A 21,957-nucleotide genomic window follows, 5' to 3' on the forward strand; every position below is an offset into this window, starting at 1 on the left:
ATGACTTGAAGGTAGACTCGAAATCTAGTCCAACCCGTATCGATCCGGGTTACTTGGAATTCATAAAATTTGAAAAAATTGCATTTTTCAAATGTTTAAAAAGTATTTAGTGTCACGATTCTCAAGTCCCAAAAGCTATATATCTATATAATAAAACTCAACTAAGTTGGTACAGTTGTGAATCACAAACCTTTGTGTGGAACCCACTTTATTACTTTTTCTCTTTACATCACTCAACTTTATTTTCACTCTTCTAATTTTATTATAAAATCTCTTTTACCTCTTTTAACCTTTTTTTTTAAATTATTTTTCATCTTTTACCCCTTTAATCTCAAAATTATTTAATAATATCTTTCCAACTTTATTTTTTCACTTTGATCCCCGTAACCCTCCCATTAGGTTATAGTTTTGTGGGACCCACTTTATTTCCTTTACACTTCACCCCTATAACTTTACTATATTTTCTCTTTTACCTTTTTATCCCACTTTATTCATTTTCGTCTCTTACTCCTTCAACCTTAAAAATTTTCAATAATACCCTAAACCTAATTAGGCTTGACCCGAACCTACAAATTTTGTGTCATTTTCGAGTCATTTTCATAGGTCATGTTAATATTGCCAATAATACCTAAACACAATTAGACTTGACGTCAGGCAAACTACCCACTGTTCAAAAAAATATTGAAAAAAGTCGGAACAATCTTCAAGATTGTTGGAGTTCTAAAACTATTTTTGCGGGTTTCAGTTCGGGTTTGTGTGTAAAAATCGATCTGGTTTTGGGTTCAGTTCGGTTTCAGACACCTAACCCAAGACCGAAGCAATACTCGGTTCAGATTTGGGTTACCAATTCTATAGTTTTAACACCCCTAAATATTGGTAGGTGGATATGGTTTGGACTTTGAATTCTATTTGGAATCCATTTCTATCCAGCAATGGCCTCTGGGTTGTGGATTTAAAGTAGGAGCATAATAAGATGCATAGGTCCATGATCTAGGGTATCTAGACCAAGTCGGGTTTGGGTTGGGGGGTCTTGGAACATGTTTAAGTAGGTGGATATGGTTTGGACTTTGGGATCCAATCGTATCTGGCAATGGCCTCCGGGTTTTGGATTTGAATTGTTAAAGTAGGAGCATGATAAGATGCATAGGGTTATGATCTAAGGTATCTAGACTAAGTTGGGTTTGGGTCAGGGGGTCTTAGAACAAGTATTTAGGCGGGTGGATACAGTTCGAACTTTTGGAACCGATTCTATCTTGTAATGGCCTATATGTTGTGGGTTTGGATTGTTAAAGACAGTTGTAGGAGCATAATAAGATGCATGAGGCACAGATTTGGGGTATCTAGGTCGACTTTGATTCGGGTTGGGGACCATGGAACATGTATTTAGGTAGGTGGGTCCAGTTTGGGCATTGGGATCCAGTAATGGGGATGGGATCGGATCCTAGTACAAGGTGCATTTACACATACTACATGAACGCACATGCAACTTTTGAAATGTAGGTATCAAAGTTACAACATCAATGTCGTTTTATTTATAGCTTAATCTATTTCCCTCTACAATCCCCTTTTTCATTAAATTCTATAGGTAGGTGCAGGTATCCTTGCTGTTTCTGCAGTGACACAAGAAGCTGGATTTCTGGCCTCTGCAATCACCTGCATTCTTTGTTGGATTTATATGGTAATAATCTAAGTCTGCCCAAATTACATAACTATCTTGTTTTAGAAAATTTATATTCAAACTTCCCTTGTCTTTATTTTCATTTTGAATATTGGATGATCACCTTATATACATAATGCCAATTGACCACCTTAACCAATGACATCTTATCCATGGTTCAAAATTCCAGAATTTGTCGACCAATACTGATATTTATCGGTCAAGTCCAATACGAAACAATAATTCCAAAATATTTAATGTTTTGGGAATGTATTGGAATGTTTTGGTCGAGATGGTATCAGTTTTTTTCTTGATCGAAATGTTGCCTTGAGAAAATATTTTAAACCTTGGATCTTATATCTATGTGAAATGCAAAATAGCACCATTTGATGATAGTTCAATCAATTGAGGTGTTATGATTGTAGGCAAATGGTGGTTTTGTTCTTAAAAATGGTAGGCTTTGTGAATCATTGCGGCCTTGCAATTGCCATTTATTTATATTTTATTTTCCGTTTTTCTTTTTGGTATAAACTATGAGAGCGATTAGGTTATAACTGACTGGATTTTTTTGGAAAAATACTTCAATTAATTTAGTGCAGGTTGTGACTGGGTTGCTAATCGTGGAAGTTAATGTGAACACCATGTGTGAACTTGGTTCTGGCGGCGTCTCGCTTGTAATTTTGCATTTTATCCCTGACTCATCTTTTGATATATAATTCTAATAACTAAACAGTATTTTAACTCCTAATTTAAAACAATACCATATGTATATTGCAGTATTTATAATCAAAATGGAAAACTTTATTAATTTATCGACTTGACTTTCTGCCATGAATGAGCAAACTTCTTTAGGCTTAGTACATGATGCATGATTTGGAATTATTGTTCTGAAGTGCTTTGGGAATTAATGACAGATAAAGTACTTATAAATATCCTGTAATTAATTAAATACAGATATTTAAAACATGCCTGTGATGATTTTGAAGTAAAATAAAGAAATTGCATGATGGTTTTCCTCTTTTTCTCTCAAAACTTGTGGATTGAAGTTTAAAGGTATTATTTTGAAGCTAGAATGAGACTCACTGTTTGACACTCCTCCAAAAAACTTGGAACTTGCAGTCCTGAACCTTGTCAGATTTCTGTATGTTTGTTAATGGCCATGTGTTTTTTTCTCACTGCCATGCTTGTAGATGCCCAAATGGAATATAGTAGACCTGTTCATGTAAATTTGTTTTATTACATTTGGTTGCCTTTTGATATTTTTGAAGTCTTCCTAAAGATTTAGTAGCAATGTTTGCGCTACGGTGTTCTTAGAAACGCAAAATGTTTTGCTGCAAAATATACATGGAAATCTCTGCCACTCAGTATGAGTGATTATGGCGACCACAATAGACGCTAGATTGCTCAGCTGCCTCAGTTCTCACTCTGCTCAATTAATGAGATGACTGCTCATGTATTCTGAGGAGTATTTCCAATGGTGACTCCAATAGATGCTAGATGTAGTGTAAGCCTCAGCAAAATTTAGTGAGGCTTACGCCTCAGAGTTGTGAGGCATATGCCTCAATAGGTTCGGCAGAACCCAATTTCGTGGGTCCAAAAAATCGTTTTTTTTTTCTTGCTTTATTACCCCCCCAATGTCTCTTATTTACATAACTCTACTAAATAGAAGTGTTTTTTTCTTCTAAACTTAATTTATCAAGAGATCTCTCAAAATCTCTCTTTGAAATTCTAAAATCTCCCTACACCAAGATTTCTTCCTAGAGAGTCCAATATTCATCCGAATTCAAATCCGTTGATTCCTACAACTTTCTTAAAAAAATTGTGATAAAATATAACCAAGAAATCACGGATTTTCTAAGGTTTTGAGGTATGTGATTTTTCTATGTACATTCTTGAACTTTTTACCTATTTGTTTTGTTTTTCAAAAACTTATATTTTTCTCTTGTTTTTGTATTTGATTCTTTTTATTTTTTATTTTTATAATAGGGTCTTAAACTTCATTTCTAGGCCTATAGTAGTTGTTTATTCGATGTTTGATACTTTATGAGTGATTATACATTGCTAATTTGCTACTATATTACATTCCTACTTCTTTACATTTTTAATGTTTAATTTTTATTTTATGCTTGAAGGTTTGTTTACTTGTTTTTATATTTGTTTTGAATTTATTATAATTTTTATGTATTATTTAGTTTTTTTTAAATTAATTGAGGCCTACTCCTCAATGCACCTTGAGGCTTACACCTCGTCTCAAGAACCTAAAATGCCTCAAGTACGCCTTAGGTACTTTAAAACATTGGCTAGATGTTGAATTGCATCAGTTCTTGCTCTGTGCAATCGGTGAGTTGCCTTCTCATGGAATCTGAGTAGCAATCTAGAGTTAAAATTTAGCATTCCTACATTCCCCTTCTGGAATTATTTTTTGGGTATTTTAGAAATACCACCTGTTAAATTCTTGATATTAGGTTCACCCCTTTGCAAAATGCAAGATTAGGTTTACCCTCCTTGACGGTAAGTCAACGTTGTTTTTCCTTGATGATTTAATGGTGAAATTTTGATTTCTACTGACAGAGACATTGCCCTGAGATGAGATTTTAAACCTGGGCTGGGCCGGCATATGATTCTTCTAGTATGCATCTAAGTTCCCCATGTTTTCCAGTTCACTATTGTCAAGAAAATAAAAAGAAAATAAATAAAAAATAAAAAATTGATAACCAAAGATGAAAATAAGACTTTGGGTGGCCTAGACTTGAACTAATTCTCCTGTTAGTAATGTTGGTTGATTTAAAATTCCCACATATCTGGCAGAAGTTTAATTGGTTAATCATCGTTGGTATACTATGGAAACTTCTCTTTGGCAGCACTTTTTGCCTAATTTACCACCTTGATTGTATATATGAGTGGATGGAGAGAAGTGAAACATGTCCAGTATGTGGCAAGGTAACTTCTTTCTTACTCGACGGTTCTGCATAATGATCCTTTACGAATTGGCATGGGAGATGGTTTTGTCATTTGATTTGCATTTTCATAGTAGTGCTAAGTGTTAGGTCTTAAGTTCAAAATATTTGGCATGCCAATTCTCCAACATGACCAAGTTCTATTGGGTTTTTAAGCATACCTTTATGAACCATTAAGGTGCAAGTCCAGTGTGTAAAGGCTGACTTATTACAAGTCAGATTGTGTTAACTTGATTCAAATTGAGTAGGGTGATTAAGTATCAAAACTTAGCAATGACTCCGCTGAGGTGTACAGCCTTGGTTCGAAGCCTTGACTGAATAGGAACTATAGTAGAACAGTTGGTATGATTAATTGGACTGAACCTTAATACTTTTGTGCTTCAAAGAATGCCCAGTAATCCAAGACATGTATTCCTACAGAGTGGTTGTGCTGCGCACGTACGGGTAAAGTGATAGTTAACAAAGATAACATGTTTTTCTCACAGCCAATCTCAGAAAATAGGAATCTTAGGTACAAAGTAAATAGTTTATAAGAGAATAGGATTAAATGTGAATAAATTTGGATGTCAGCTTTTATTTAGTTATGATGTCATATTCAATTAGAGTATTATATCTTCCAAAATAAAAGGGCTGCTTATGTATTTAGACATGAAGAACTCAAACTTGAGCTAAGTATGAATTTAGGTATGAAAGATTCACAATTAAAAGGGGGAGGAAATATTTTTTCGCGCAGAGTAATACACTTTGACATGATTAAATAGATCCAAGCAGAAATGTTTCACTTACCACTAGTCAAGTCTTATGATACATACATACTAATGCACATCTATGAGCAGGAAATCCCCATTTGAATCCTTACAATTGACACAGAAAGGAACTACATACTAACTTCAATCTCCCATAAACATTTAGTTTTATGAATTGTTTATTCAGTTAATATGATTTTCAAATAAGTCATATCTTGCTTAGACAATAAGTAGAGCTGGGGTTACAGTTGAAGCCGCCACTAGAAAACCAAAATAACCTGTTATAGTAGGCATGAAGGAGCTAAATAAGATGCATTCTTTTTATATGTATGTTTACAAAACACTTACCTTAGTTTCCATAGCCTTATCCCAAAGATCTTGTGTTTAGCTAAACGAATCCTATGCCTCCATGCACTTTCATTCTCATCATGTGTGAAGAGATCCAAGGGTGGACAAAGTGTAAAATCTCAATGGCACATTATGATTGAAATATTTGTTTATGTTTTCTGAATGAACTTTATTATGTTCTTATTATCATTCTTGTTCTCATTTAAAATATCTGAAAAGAGATCTAGGGGCTGATTCTTTTCTCTTCTCTCCCCACTTAACAATCCAAACAAGAGAAATGGAAAGAAATTCATTTATTTTATCTTCTCCTCTCCATTTCTCTCAATCCAAACACAGCGCAAGAATCCCTCAATAGCTTACTTTTAGAGAACATTAGGGTTATTTTGACATAGCCCAAATCCCAAATTTACATACAAAGAGACCACTTACATTGGTGGTGGAGTGGTTGATCATCCTAATGACACAGATATTGCAATATTGATATATATAGAGGAATGAGGTGAGATGATACCTCCCTCCAATGTCTATTACCTGTATATGTGTCTCTGTATGTGTAGTTATAGACATCAAAAATCGCCAACCAAGAGAGAAGAGAAGGTCGTTTCCTCTATTCATTAACATGGCAAAGCATCCAAGGTGGCATTAGTGTGTTGGGTCATGGGTCTGGATGAGCTCTTTCCTCGTCACCACCATTGCCTCTCGGCTGATAAGGACCGCTGTACCACATACACATACATCCTACCTACCTACGTTAGTACTCCCATAAAATAAAATCTTGATCAGATCAACACATTGCTTTATAGTTTTCACTAACCAGTAGAATGCAAATAGCTAAAATAGTTTTGGGTCATCGAACTTGGTTGATATTCGGTCTACCATATATAACTTATCCATAGACTTGATTATAACCATTTTGAGCATTTCTTGTGATAAAAAATAAGCCAGATTGATGATTTTAGCCATTGGATTGGATTCTAGAATTGGCACTGAATCATGAAATATCCATACCTAGTTTCTTTGACTCAGCTGTTTTTCTACCTCAATAATTTACCCAAAGTAGCATTAGCTGGGAAAACAGAATCTGTGCTTCTTTGTGCTATATAGCATACAGTTTTACCAATGGAAGTGTTGAGAAAAGACGTGACCTGCATATTATAGTGTTTGTTGTCTTGGGTGATTTCCAAACAAGCTTTTTAGAAGACCTATTGCTTTGAAGTATCAACAAAGAGTGAAAACCACTAATTGAATAATATGGACAAGGAAGCTATAATTTCCAACTTCATCAAGCATTTGCGTGAAATATGCATCTCTGATTTTCCAAAAGATACCTGATTTAGTAGCTCACACACCCCTATGTTGAATGGTAAAAGCCACAGAGTCTGTATCCCTGTTTTACCAACTGTTACCATGTAAATAATGCATTTTTGGTTGCTTAGATAAGCACATGACATAAAGATTCATGGTGCTGGAACCTGATATCTGAAATCAAATTACAATTGTTTGCCAGCGACTCCCTCTTAAATTGATCTTCCATACCTTAGTTTACATATTTTTATTTCCTTTTTCCCATGGTATATTTCTTTAGATGGAAGAGTGGTGGGAGCAACCAGCTGCGACTGTAGTTGACTGGATTAACGTCGACTGCTTGGCTTGATCATCATGTGAAGGTGCTCCAAATGGCCTTCTACAACAAGCTTTTGTGAATGAAATCAATCATCAAGAATCATGTGTTAAGAGGGTTACCGTTTTGAGGATTTCTTGTTTAGATGGGAACTTGTGTGTAGAGGTTGATATCGCTACGGTTTGTAGCTTTTTGTTGCTTTTCTTGTAAGTTACATCCCTGGAAATTATGTTTGATTGGAGCTGAGTACTAATGGTAATACAGGTAGATTGATCTTTTGATCAGATGCCGGTGTTGGTGGTATTTTATTTGCAGGGGATCCTTCGGTCATCCCTAGTGTAGTTTTTGGCTTTGGGTGGTTTCTTATAAATAATTATATCTTTGAGGCATGATTTAATTGAAAGTCGGTGTGATTTTACTGTAAAGAAATTGTTCGTACGATGGTTTTGATCTGATTGAATAGGTGAGTTTGGGGTTCTAACAAAAAAAAGGATTAATTATAGTAATTGTTTTGTTATTCCATTCTCTTCTAACTACATGTTCTGAAATTGAGCATATAGAAATGAAGATGTTGAGAAAAAAAAAAAAAAGATAAAATGAAATTTGTACGTATTTGTGGAATTGGTTTACTGCACTACTTGGTGGTTTGGTTGCTGTTTTATCTTCTCTACAGAGAAACCCACAAAGCTCTTAAGGAGCGGCTTCAGTCACTATCTCATCCATAAAAGCCAGCATCTCTCTACATAAGGAAGGTCTTCACTCACATCCTTTCACCCAAGAATGGGATTCCTTCAGTTTCTCTTCAGTGAAACATGCAAGACTTGTTATTTTTCTGTAAGTACTATCTCTCTCTCTCTCTTGGGTGTAGGATTTTAATGAGCCATGATTCATAATTATAAATAACTAGTGAAATTTTATGAATGAGTGTTATAATGTCTTGCAATGAGATTATAATTTGAGCCAAACATTTGTAAGGTTTGACAAGGGGTTTTACTATGTAATTGGGGTGACAAATAATTTAAGAAATTGGTGTGTACAAGTAAAAGTTGGGGTGTCAATGACAGCTCTCTAATTCAATGAGATTGAATCTAAAATACTTGAGAACTGCCGGGTGAATCTCTGTTAGAACTTCAAAAGAGTGACCCGTAATTATACGTAAGATGCACCATCATCCCATCACATGGTTTCCCATATCAACCCAAAAGCTTTGAGATATACTGTAACTCCAAATATCGTGAGGGTGCAATCCCAAATCCCAACTTGTAAGGAAAGCAACACAAGTTCTCACGGACCAGCGTCTAACGTGAAATTGCTAATCCTACCAAGGAAGCTCTAACCTACAAATCCAGAAAAAAAAAAAAAAAAAACAGCAGCTCTGAAAGCTCTAATAATCTTACATGATGCCACGAGAATTTGTTAAATTCTAGAATAAGGGGAACCTCTTGGATGCCTGCCTTTCAACCTTGAAGCACTCAAAACCCTCCTTTCTTTATAGGCTAAATGTTAAACCACATTGAATCTCAAGGCTTATAAATTATATGCGACATTACAAATGCCTCAGAAACATTCTGCAGTTGTAGCAGGACCATGTTTTGAACCTTTTTTCAGAAAACATTTGCCCAAAGCAATCCTCATTTTTACTGTGTCAATGATGTACATCATAAACTGAAGCTCACATGGAGCAAACATGAAAATTTCCACAAAAAATAAAATATATATATATAACAGCAATAGTGAAACAAGAGGTTCAAACTACCGCAACAAAAATTGTAAGAAGCTACGACACATTACCTTGAGCTTCTCAGGAAAGCAAGATAAAAGGGGAAGGAAGCAAGTAAAGCAAAAAAAAAAGCTGAGGCAAGCTTCATCTCTTTCTCTTCCCGCCTTTCCCCAACTGCCCAGATTTGAAAGCATGCTCTTGTTCTTGAAGAAAAGCCCTTGCCTTTCCATATTTCTCAGCCCTTTCCTCTTCCAGTAATGCCCTATCCTTCTCCCTCACCTCAAATAAGAAATGATTATCTTTCCGAAGTTCACGAGCAGCCCCTTTAGCTTCCTGTTTAAGGAGCTTCTTCAACTTCTTCCTCTCAACCCGTTCACGGTCCGGATCATAATCTCTACCCTTCACAAAGCTGCGCAACAAGGTAATTCATTAGTTGCACACTTGCACTCAACCACACATTTCAAGATGCTTATAAGCTGAAGTGGAGTTTCAGAAATAGTAAAATACTTCTCCTCAAATTTTGGATTTAGTTGCTTGACTGGCACTGGCTTTTGCTTCCGCATTTGAAGGGGTTGACGTAGCATGTGATGCTCATCAGCTTTCCTTTTTATGAGAAGAGCAACATCTTTAATATTATCTTGTAAGACATCTGGCATGCTTTCTTGATTTATCATTTCTTGTAATGATGTAGAAATTGGCAAGAATATTTCAGGGAAGGAATTATATCCTTCATATATATTAACAAATCCTCCTAGTATTTCAATCACCGACATAAGCACACTAGCCCTGCAGTTAATACATCAAGCATGCAATTAATCCAATAGTATAATTATAAAACAAAGACTTTTGTATAGAACTAATAAAGCAAGGGGCCAGCCCCTAGGTGGATGGTGGCATAGCCCAACTCCCATGGACCATTCTGCGTGTTCATTAACCAAGCACTACTTCGACATGAAATTACAGGAGAATCACATTTTTTCTGGACAATCATCTGACTAATTAATTTTTTTGTGAACATAAGGCATATTTGTATTGAGCATCCAAAAGAAAGCGCGGTTGTCAAATGGTTAGGTTTGTATGGGTAGCACAACTTTTGGGCCATGGCCCATCCAAGAGGCATCGCATTGATTGGCCGGTTCGGAGAGAGTTACTCTCACACACAGATAACAGAGTTATAGACCAATTGATGCATACAGAAGGTGAAAGCTCCACTCTCACAACGTGACAGATGACAAAGTATCATCAGTAGCTACAAAAAAGCGCCAAACAATCAATTTTTTTTTTTTTTTGATAAATAAAAAGCACCCAACAATAACTGACCTGAAATTATCAGAGCTGAAAAAAGGAGAGTCACCCGGCATGTTCATGACAGTGAGAAAATCTAGAGTATGAATCTCAGATTCTCGACCATGTTACAGCCAGGGCTCGAGCAGTTTGAGTTCCGAAAGATAATAAAACAGTTACACAATAAAAAAAATTAACACGACTTTGGAGTGGGGGGATGAGATTTGATCCAGTGACATCATGGTTGAGCGCATTACATCAACCATTCGTGTTAAGAGTTTGAACCGCAAAACATACTGGTTTATTGAAGTATAAACTTTCAGTGGCATGTGATATCTAAATTACGGAGCATATATAAAAGAATTCAACTTGAAGTTGTACCTGGTATGATTTAGTAATCCCGGTCCCGTCTCTGAACCTGACATCAGTAGAGTTCGAAGAAATATAATGGCCTCTGGGCAGAACTTGTCATTTTGTCTAGTGACCTTCAGAAAAAAAAAAAAATAGTGTCAAACAACATACCATTTGCTAACTAGTAACTCATGAGAATATAAGTAACAACATCAATGATTTGGTCACAATATGGTAATTCATCATAAATGCTCGTCCAAAAGAATAATCATGGAAAAATCATTGTGTATGATTCATAATAGATCTGACCAAAGGCCCATCCCACCTTTGCGTTCATGACAGTCCATCCAAAGGGATGAAACCTAAGTTGTAATTCAATCACAAGAGAGTGCAAAATACTCTTTTGAGTTCATTATTTGAAGTGAATCTAGATGTGAATAAAACCATGCATTTAAAGAGAAACAAGTGGGGAAAAGATTGAGAAATGAATAGTAAATGGAATGGCTAAAGGCACCTTCAAATTTTAATTGTCATGGAAGCGAGAAAAGGAAATATAGGCTCCTCTAGCAGCTGAGGTGTTTCTATTGAATCATAAGGGAAATGATAGTCAGCATATGAGACTAACTGGTAAGGAAGATTCCAATAAACTGGCAGAAGACAACCCTTAATGAGAACAAATGGGCATCATAATGCATTCCCACGAGACTGATGAGTGGTTGAATACCATCAACAGGATTTTGATGGTTAGAGATTATAATTATTTCATTAGGCATGTACTTGAGAAGAAGAGTGTTCTACAAATGGCTAGACTGAGAGCACTAAAATTTACCAGAATGGGGATAGATAGCCCTGGCTATCCATTTTGTTGCTTTTCATCCATAAAGTGAAGTAATTAACTAACTATTTGCCAAAATATGCATACAATTACAAGGCATTCCATCTAATACAGAGAGAGAGTCAGAGAGTAAATAATGATGAAATGAATGCATCAGTAAATTTGAAGGCATTATGTAAAATATATATATAAATTTAATAGAATTGCTTAACCACATTGAAAATTAACGTGCGCACAGAACCCAAATTATGAGATTCCAATAACCATGAGGAGGTATTCTGCAGCATGCTCCAGTAACACTTAGGCACCATCAATAACCATCTATTAATTGAAAACATGCTGCTCAAGTTGTTGGACAGGTGATAGAGACATAATGCTACAGAAGCACAGTTCATATAATATCCAGTATCTAAATCTGCATAAGGATTGCAGAAATTGGAGAGAAAATTGTATGAAGCTTTTGAATAGTGCACGTACAGAGAGAACCATGGAGCATAAGAAAAGTTCGGCAGCAACATCACGACCGGACGTTATTGGACAACGCATCAAATACTCGCCCATTAACAAGATCACTGGTGTCATTACAGCATGACGGAAGTCAGAACATGGAAACATCATAGACCACAGCCTCAACAGAAACAATGTCTTTAAAGAAGCCCAACAGCTGTTCTCTGCAAGAATTGAAACAGTTCCATGCATTAGTGGGGACATCTGAGCATCAAATAACCAGCTTCATTAAGATGGAAGTGCCAGTAACTTCTAAAATACATGACTGGCGAACCTGGATTCTTTATATCCTCACAGAACTGAGTACAAATTTGAAGTATCCGCTGACGAAACCTTATATAATAAATAAAGGTTCGCATGGATGCATGAGTCAGAAGTACTTAGAACATAAGTACTGTCTAAAGTAACTGGATAAGTGTCGTGCAATTGGATGCAGGTTCTGAGAAGTACTATGAAGTACTTCTGCCAGAGTTTTGTCTCTGAGAACTATTATAGATTCTATTAAAATGACCACAATACCCTTGTAAGTATCAATTATTGTTTTAACATTATAACTTAACAAATTATCTACAAAAAGTAACTGTTATTGTTTTTATCAATAAAAATATTATATTATCATTTTAAATTTAAAATGCTTTTTCTTTTTTATACAAAAATTCAACAAAAACTCCTTAAAAATTGGACATATGAAAAATAAAATATATATAAAGATAACCTGTATAAGAACAAAACAATTATAATATAATAAAAATAACATGTATCATCATACATACAACCATATCAAGATTTTTTGCATTCATAATTGTATGTCATGATCAAATATATCCTAGTAAGAATAATGTGTTTCCTAATACATATAATTGCATTCATAACTGATCATAATTGTTTAGACCAAATCCCCCTATGAAGCAAATATCATATATATTGAAGTATATTTCTTAGTTTGGATGAAAACAACAAAGCTTCACTATCAGGGTGGAGTTAGTAAGGAGCTGGTGGGGGCAATTGCCCCCACAGAACTTTGAGACACTCCTATATTTTCAACTAATTACATGTCCCATTTGTCCTCACTCCCTCACCTCTCTCCCCGTTTGTTCCCACACCCTCACCTTCCTCTAATTTTTGCCGCCACAGAACTTTGAGACACTCCTATATTTTCAACTAATTACATGCCCCATTTGTCCCCATTCCCTCACCTCTCTCCCTCCACTTTTTGCCCCCACATAACGTTGAGACACCCCTATATTTTCAACTAATTACATGCCCCATTTGTCCTCATTCTCTCACATCTCTCCCCATTTGCCCTTACACCCTCACCTCCCTCCAACTTTTGCCCCCATAGGATTTTGAGACACCCCTATATTTTCAATTAATTACATGCCCCCATTTGTTCCCACTCCCTCACCTATTCAATTTTTTGTTGATGATATTGTCTCTTGGCCAGGACTTCTCAAATATTAATTGGAGATGACTTATATATCATTTTCTTCAACTTCTAACTAAAAACCTCTTAATTTCTCCCTAAAACCGTTCATCTTCACTAAACAACTAACCATAGTTTCCCCCTACTACAAGAAAATCTTGGCTCTGCCCCAGTCTCTATCTTATTAATGTGTTATAAGCTTCACCAGAGTGCCTTTTTAATTAGTTGGATAATTCGAATCGAACCACACATCCAAAAATACATTCAATGTCTTAGATTATAAGCCACAAATCCACCTATGGACAATTACATCACTTTCATTTTTCATTTTATTATTTTTGAAAACGCTAGATTCCAACTCCTCCATCAACCAAACAATTGAGATAAGAGGAATAATGAATATTTCCCAAAAATCAATACTGATAGCCTAGGAAGCAATACAATTTTTTTTTCTATATTTTTCTTGAAAACCTATATCATCTCAACTGTCTGTTTGACGGAGAACCTCAACGTGAGGCTAAACTTTTATTTGAAAATGCGAATAACATGCCCCATTTGTCCTCACAAAATTTTGAGACACCCCTATATTTCCAATTAATTACATACCCCATTTGTCCCCACTCCCTCACCTCTTCAATTTTTTGTTGATGACATTGCCTCTGGACTAAGACTTCTCGAATATTAATTGGAAATGACCTAGATATCATTTTCTTCAACTTCTAACTAAAAACCTCTTAATTTCTCCCTAAAATCATTCATCTTCACTATACAACTAACCATAGTTTGCCCCTACTATAGGAAAATCCTGGCTCCGCCCCTGATTTGCCTAGTCACGATTTTTGAATTAAAAAAATCATGATTTAATTGACAGTTATTAAAATTGTGATTTAATTGCAATGGTATATGCTACACAAGTTTATGTTGAGGTACTCCACCCAATCACAAATGCCAAGTGGCACATCATCCTTTGAACCATTCACCAAAAAAATTACCGTGATGGGACCAAAATTCTAGTTGATTATAAAAAAATAAATATATTTTTATATGAATTTGAATGAGGAAAATTCTCATAAACCTTATTAGATAAGAGGCATTCACGGTATTTTTATTTAAAATTTAATATAAATGCTGAGTTTGCAACAAGTTATTAAAACACTAGACAATCTAACATTTAAATTTTTTTATATAAATTTTAAAAAAGTAATATTTCTTTGATAATTAATGAAAATGTAGTTTTTTCTTGATAATCTACCAAAGAAAAATGATGATTAGGTTTGATTTGGTTAGTCATGCCACGAAATGGCACTTTCAATATGGACAACCTAGGCACCTAGGTGATGTTGGCTTGCTAAGAGAAACAACTCGAATGGGTAGGTGGAATCGGAACTCCCATTAGAAAAGACAGAGTAAAGTTGTTCAACACGAAAATTTGAAAGACCAAAAATGCCCCAATAATTTAATTTAACCTTAATATAATGAAGATCATTTTGGTTATAAGCTGATCCAACCATATAGCCAAATATTTTATATAGAATTTGCCTAGCCTTACAAAGTTTATAAGGATTTCACTATTACTATAAGGGTCCTTGGGCTCACCATGTGGCATCAAAAACATGATCAAATGTTTCAGGGTTGTAAAAGACAACATTCTATGAACTTTGAAAAAAATATCTAAAAATGTTATTTTTACCATTGAATTTCAATTTTATGTTTGAGACTTTGTGGAAGTTTGATAGCTGTCCATTTTCAAAACCTTGGATCAAACTCAAAAGAATTGTTCTCTGAATTATTTCTTTTTTTATCAGAATTTTTCGATGAAATTTATAGGACTATGGTGTTGGATTGTTGGTGTGGTAATTCATTTGGGCAAAATGACCCTTAGTAAGGCTTAAAATACTTACTAAGTATGGAAAATATTTCTCTTTAATAAATTAGAACACTGAGCAATCAATCATTTCAAAAGAAATCTCTTCGTTTACAAGATCATAGCCAACATTATAATATTGTTGTGCTGTATTTCCAATTACGGACAAAGAACTAGATTTGGCAACCATGAAAAAAGTGCAAAACAGATCTTCATCCTCTTGCACAAATGTGCTCCATCGCTCCAATACCAAATCCGTTTCCCCCTTGAAATGGAATGACACGGTCGGAAACCCATTCAAATATTCAACTCTTCCATTATAGCACAACCTCTCTAGATTCTCAGGATCAGGTAGTTCTATTAGCCCGTATGGATTTGCTTGATCAATCAATGCCGACCTCAACATATCATATGCATCCCATACAAGGCGTGAGTACTTAGATCCACTATCTATGATCACCCCTCCACTTCCATTAGCCTTATAATCAAAAGTTCCTTGTTTGATATTGAGTCTTTGCTTCCCAACACTTATATCTTGAAGGGTAAGATAGTATAATCCATTAGGTCCTATTGTTAATGGAGTTTTGTAACCATCAATAAATGCTCCGTCACCAAGAACAAGATGGCCTTTCGAGTTAGTATCGCTAAGATTGCCGAAACAATAAGAGAATTTTGATTGGCTAGTAGAACTTAATTGAGCGGCCAATGAAAAATTACGAAAGCCAAGGCCGAGAATTCCAGTATCTTGTCCTTGGTAGGTATTGAGATTGTTATGTCCGCAACCGAAGACTACCTTAGGAATTGTAGATAGTATTCCTTCAGAGGACTTCATGGTTAGGACATCACTACTAAGGGTACCAATGCTATAAGAAAAATCTCCATATTGATAATCGTAAGTACATTGATTACCTTTATCACAACCTTTTTTTGGAAGATACTTGCAGTATGAAGAGTTGCATGATATGCTAGCATATGTAGATGATTTGGCGGGGTCGAAAATGGGTCCTTGTTTATGAAAGCATTTCAAACAAGGTTGGCATTCCGTCCATAGTAGATTGCTACCAGTGTCAATGATAGTGAAGATTTCAACTGGAGGAGTTCCAATTGAGAGCTTTGCAAGAAACTCTGCATCGTTGGCATCCGGAAATACTTCTCCTCGAACTACATTTGTAGAAGTGCTCATTTGTTTGAAACTCAAATAGTTATGACGAGCGATAGAGCTTTTCACAGCCCTCTTAACTCGATCATATCGAGAGATGTTTGGATTATAGAATGGAGATAGAGGAGAATCACGATGGATGAGTTCTACAATGAAACGACGAGATTCAGTCGACATAGTGATGTTAGTATTAGTGGTGGACAAAGTGGGGATGTTATATGATATGATGATGGATGTGATCAAGAACAAAGAAAGAAAGAACTCATGAACTACATGTGTGGTAACCATGGCTACTAGTTTCCAAGAAAGAAATAAGAAAGATTGGGTGGGAAAGGGTTTACATTACAGTCATTTTTATAGCAATCCTATTTTATGTACTGTGGCTTTGTACAACTAAGAAATAATAAATGCCAACCAACTTCATTAATAACACATTGAAAAGGGTTTAACTTTGGAAAATGCTAGCCTCAACCACCATCAACATGATCATTGGGATATTAGGATTTCTCAAGAAAAATGTATCCGATCCCTGGGAAATAATTAATTAATCCCTAAAAGATCAGAACTGATCGTTAGGATATATGTTCTTTCTTTCTCAAATCCTAATTATCATGTCGATAGAGAAAGTCTTTTAATTTTAGAGAAAAAATAAATAACACATTTAACTTGGTTTAAAATTATTTAATTATATTAGGTTTTGTTAACATGCGCCCTAAGGACACACATTAAATACATCTTGAAAATTTAATTTCCTAACAAAAATACCCTCAAAAGTGGATTTAATGCAACTTAATGTGTGGCCTTTGGGTGCATGTTAACAAAAACCAATTATATTTAAATGACACATTCAACTTGGTTTTAAATTATTTAATTATGTTGGGTTTTGTTAAAATGCGCCCTAAGGACACTTGTTAAACTACATTAAATATACCTTGAAAATCGAATTTCCTTCCAAAAATGTCCTCAAAAATGCATTTAATGTAGTTTAACATTTGCCCTTAGGGCGCATGTAAACAAAACTCATTTACATTTAAATGATACATTTAACTTGATTTAAAATTATTTAATTATGTTAGGTTTTGTTAACATGTACCCTATGGGCACATGTTAAACTACATTAAATACGCATTGAAAATCAAATTTCTTACCAAAAATGTCATTAAAAGTGTATTTAATGCAGTTTAATGTTTACCCACAGCGCATGTTAACGAAACTCATTTGTATTTAAATGACACATTTAACTTGATTTAAAATTAGTTAATTATGTTGGGTTTTGTTAACATGTGCCCTAAGGGCACATGTTAAACTACATTAAATACATCTTGGATATTGAATTTCCTATCAAAAATGCCTTTAAAAATATATTTAATGTAGCTTAAGGTGTGCCCATAGGGCGTATGTTAACAAAATCCAATTATAATTTAAGTTTAACATGGATTATAGTAGATGCTCAATCATAAAATCTTATTTTATATAAATAACAAATAATAATTATTTTATATCAAAAAGGTAAATCCAAGTTGACTAGGTTTGAAAATATCAAATTAGATATCTTAGCTTTAGGACAAATCAATGTGAAGGACGATTCACATTAACCATCTCATTGGATTTCCTTCGAGACTTTGATGACTCAACCGAGCTATCTTAGGGCCGTTTGTCAAACTCAACGAATAAGAGTTGAAAAATTATAATTGTTGAAATTATGAATTGATTCAAATTAAGCATTGTAATCAAATAATCATGTTTGTCACATATTGCTGAAAGTTAAATAGTTGACTATATTACATTTTTAATCATAGTATACTTTATTTGACTATTTCAACTACTAACTCAAATCACACATAATAAAAATGACATAATTGTAAAAGATAACATGGTTTGATATTCTAAATTACAAACACAATTCATTACACTCAAATGTTAAATTACATAACTCTTTAAATTTATTTTTTTAAATCTTTTTTTTTCAAATTCTTGTATAGTTGTACAATGTTGGCCTAAAATTTTTCAATCTCTCTATTTTTGTACTTAATTTTTTCTTTTGTTCTTTCATCTTTGCTGATGAAACAACATTCAGTTTTTCGTACCGCATGAAAAAATTGTATCTATTATTTATTGGCTATAATAAAATTAATGCAAAAAAAAAAAAAAAAATCTATAATATGATATTAAATTATATGATTTTTGTGTTATACCATCTTTAACTAGTATCTTACCATTAATTTAAAACAACAAGAAAATATTTGTCTTTTGTTCCAATTTTTTATGTAGTTGTTAATAGTTTGCATGATTCACATTCATATTTACACTATCGCAATTCATCCAACCAAATCTAAGATTCACATTCTTTGTTATTTCCAATCTGAAATAGATATACAAATAAACATTGTATTTTAGATATTGGCATGTGATTTCAAATTATTTTTATAAATATAATGAAAAAGTTTTGAAGTCATATCGAACGACTTCTTCAATACATAGGTTGATAAATAAAGCCTAAGCTCTGTAGTCCAATTTGTTCTTTTTTTTCTTTAGAAGACATATCTTATCAATTGCCAACATTTCAAATAAAAAACTAATAAATAAATATATTTCAATTAAACTATCCAATAATAACATTTTCTTTTAGAGATTACTTGGACAAATAAACATATTCTTAAAGATTCAACATATTCAAGATGACTTTTGAATTTCATCGACTTCAACATTGTCTTCTTTGAATGTGAGCTCTTTGTTGAAAAATGAATGCTGAGACTTGAAAAATTTTCTACATTTTTTAGTTTTTACGTAAGTCGGCTCTTGGATATTTTGCTTAGTGGGATCTTTCCTTTCCTCCTTTGGTGCCTTAATTTTTTTTCTAGGTCGCATTTTTTAGATTTTCAACTTAGAGGGCCTTGCTTTTCTTTTTTTGGGGATGCCTTGATTTTTTAGAGATCTTTCTTTTCTTTTTTTGGTGTCATAATTTTTACCTAGATCGCCTTTTCAAGCTTTTAACCTAGCGGGATCTTCTCTTTTTTTATTTATGATTATGCCCTAACTGTGGACACGTGATTTATTTATTTTTGAATGTACCAACCACTTTGGGGGAGGGTTTTGAAGTCGTCACTATTCATATTTGTAAAAGGGTGAATGATCACCCGATGTTGTATTTTTCGAAAATTATGTCATTTTGACATTTGATGACTCTCGTACGGATAAGGTATATTTGGTCCAACTTTTGATTCTAGGTAATAGGGTTCATTTTATGGAATAGGGAATGTGTTAAACACCCTACTCCATCCACCGTTGGTGGTAACTTCGGATTCAGTTCTTTTTTCAAATAAAAATAAAATGAAAATAATTGAAAAAATTCGATATGTGCCCTCAATTATAAGGGACTTTCGATGTTGCTTCAAACCATTGAGGGCACCCTTATTGAAAAAGGGGCCCTTTTAATGATTCAAACCATTTGTGGTGTGTGTTTGTAGGTATAGAGAGTGAGAGAAGTAGAAGAGGGAAGTGGGGAGGAGAGAAAGGGGTGATCCTTGTACAAACCCACCTTGATCTTGAATTGACTTTCTTTGACCTTCAAAGGATGAGTCTTCTTTGACCTTCCTTGACCTGCTTGAAAGAGATAGTTGAGAGTTGAGAATAGTAAGATGAGTTAAGAGTATAGAGTTTTTTAGATGGTTCTTTTCTCAAATTTTCTTTAGGTCGTGAGAGTTGAGAATGATGAGATTTTTATAGAGTTTGGGAGTTATTTTTAGGGGTAGAGTTGGGTGAAATGATGGGAAATTGTATAATAGTGTGGGATTTAAGAGAGAGAGAGGTGTGTAAATTAAAGGGTATGGAATGATATTTATGGAAGGGGGGTTAAATGGGTTATTTGTAACTCAAATGGGTTGGATATTTTAACCCATTTGGGTTGAGTGTTAGGTGAAATAAAATGAATGAGAGTGTGTAAAAGGATAATTAATTAGGTTTTTGGGAGGGTGAGGGAAATGGTGACATGTGTCAAAATGTATGGAGATTAAAGGTTTGGATAAGTTGATGAGAGAGAATTGAGTATTTGATTTGAGAGAATGGGAGTTTATAGGAAATGATGAGGGGTAAGTTAGGGGAGGTGTAGGTTGTAAGTGTTTGATTAGAGAGAATGATGGTTTATAGGAAATGATGAGGGTAGGTTAGAGGGATATGTAGGTTGTAAGTGTTTGATTTGAGATAATAGGGGTTTATAGAAAATGATGAGGGTAGGTTAGGAGGAGGTGTAGGTTGTAAGTGTTTGATTTTAGATAATGGAGATTTATAGGGAATGATGAGGGTATGTTAGAGGGAGATAAAATAATGATAGATTGAAGGGAGGTATGGGTTTGTAGAGAATTACTATGGTAGGTTAGGGGGGTATAAGTTGGAGGTGTAGGTAGATAGATTTTTTTTAGAGAAAAAGTGATGAGTTGATGTGGGTAGATGATGTTTAAAAAAAAGATGATGGGATAGGTAGGGGATGAGGGAAGTGAGTTGATGTGGTAACATGTGTCCCACCTTGATAATCATGTTGATTGGTTGTGATGTTGGGTTGGGTAAAGAATTAGGTTTGGATATAGTGTTGGGTTGGGCTTAGGTTGTAGGTTGAATAAGAATGAATTTAGGTTGAGTTGAATCGGTTTGGGTAATGGGTATAATAAGAATGAGTTTGGGGTTGAGTTGAGCAGGCTTATGTTTGGTTAAAAATGGACTGAGGAATATAAAAGCGTGGGGAGATGGGTTTTTGATTTGTAGGCCACATGAGAAGTCGTGGGCTATTTATTGAAAAAAATAGAGATTTTTGAAGGTTTGGGTTTTGGGGCTCATTCTAATTTTGATAGATTTTGGAGCATTTTGCGTCGAGGGTCCAGTCAAATTTAGGTGTCTACACTAACTTTGCCTAAGTCATCCTTTTGTATTTTCAACTTAATGGACTTTTTCTTTCTTGATGATCTCGAAGATTCAACTTAACACCTTTGACTCTTAACCGAATCAATTAACATTCAGGGGACTTAATAGATGGGCTTAAGATGTGATTTAGAAAGAAGACTATAAGATTCGACTTTCCAAAATGTCTCTAGTTTGATATTTTCTTTTTTTTGTCAATTCTTTTTATTCACATTTTTTTAATGTCACTAGTTTGATATTAATTTTCTTTTATTTATTTTTTAATTTTTTCATAGGAGATTTTCTTTTGGATGATACTTTTCTTGAGAAAATATTTTTTGTATATTTTTTTCTGTGACCAAACCTGAAATAATTTCTTGGGTTATCTACGTACTCTAATTTTTTTCTTTTGGGATCAAATTAAAAAGTAATTCGAAAAAATACTACCTTACCAAAATTGGTTTGCATGGTTTAGAAATAAGAAGTTATTGATTTTTCAAAGACTACAAAGGATTAAAAAAGATTATCTTTTTTTTAGTAAGATAGAAAAATGGTTCAACTAAAGAATGCATGTTTTTGTGAAATACTACTTGAT

The 21,957-nt window shown here is 34.3% G+C and overlaps 3 protein-coding genes across 18 annotated transcripts in view; 1 reads left to right on the forward strand and 2 right to left on the reverse strand.

The window, feature by feature from the left end:
* The window catches only part of LOC147400586 (uncharacterized), a 38,907-nt gene extending 31,275 nt beyond the window's left edge, over positions 1–7,632 (forward strand). For 3 of the 16 annotated variants that reach the window (XM_086446311.1, XM_086446322.1, XM_086446321.1), the window contains 3 exons: positions 1,586–1,678; positions 2,257–2,331; positions 7,294–7,632. In XM_086446311.1, coding sequence (XP_086302437.1) covers positions 1,586–1,678; positions 2,257–2,331; positions 7,294–7,362 — 237 coding nt within the window. In that variant the 3' untranslated portion in view covers positions 7,363–7,632. Of the gene's footprint in view, positions 1–1,585; positions 1,679–2,256; positions 2,332–7,293 lie in introns of those variants that run through there. The other 13 variants (XM_086446316.1, XM_086446320.1, XR_015179425.1 and 10 more) reach the window with 9 other exon arrangements.
* A 1,561-nt stretch (positions 7,633–9,193) lies between these two features.
* Positions 9,194–9,883, reverse strand: LOC147400587 (putative nucleolar complex protein 14). Its single transcript, XM_086444613.1, has 2 exons — positions 9,557–9,883; positions 9,194–9,458 (listed from the first exon to the last, which is right to left on the reverse strand). Exons 1-2 carry the CDS (start codon positions 9,820–9,822, stop codon positions 9,194–9,196), a joined length of 531 nt encoding a protein of 176 aa, XP_086300739.1. The 5' UTR covers positions 9,823–9,883.
* A 5,480-nt stretch (positions 9,884–15,363) lies between these two features.
* LOC147400588 (putative aspartic protease At2g35615) lies at positions 15,364–16,793 on the reverse strand. Its single transcript, XM_086444531.1, has one exon. It carries the CDS (start codon positions 16,758–16,760, stop codon positions 15,381–15,383), a length of 1,380 nt encoding a protein of 459 aa, XP_086300657.1. The 5' UTR covers positions 16,761–16,793; the 3' UTR covers positions 15,364–15,380.
* Between the last annotated feature and the right edge of the window lie 5,164 nt (positions 16,794–21,957).

The sequence above is a fragment of the Akebia trifoliata genome, chromosome 6, assembly GCF_017979445.1.
Source record: "Akebia trifoliata isolate Shusen 1 chromosome 6, ASM1797944v1, whole genome shotgun sequence".
Taxonomy (NCBI): Eukaryota; Viridiplantae; Streptophyta; class Magnoliopsida; order Ranunculales; family Lardizabalaceae; genus Akebia; species Akebia trifoliata.

What these genes read in the sequence shown, in the direction of transcription:
- LOC147400587 (XM_086444613.1), bottom strand. Translation starts at nt 9,822, where the DNA reads ATGTCGGTGATTGAAATACTAGGAGGATTTGTTAATATATATGAAGGA. An exon ending in AATCCAAAATTTGAGGAGAA is followed by an intron (nt 9,459 to 9,556) that starts GTATTTTACTAT and finishes CTTGTTGCGCAG; the next exon opens with CTTTGTGAAGGGTAGAGATT.
- LOC147400588 (XM_086444531.1), bottom strand. Translation starts at nt 16,760, where the DNA reads ATGGTTACCACACATGTAGTTCATGAGTTCTTTCTTTCTTTGTTCTTG.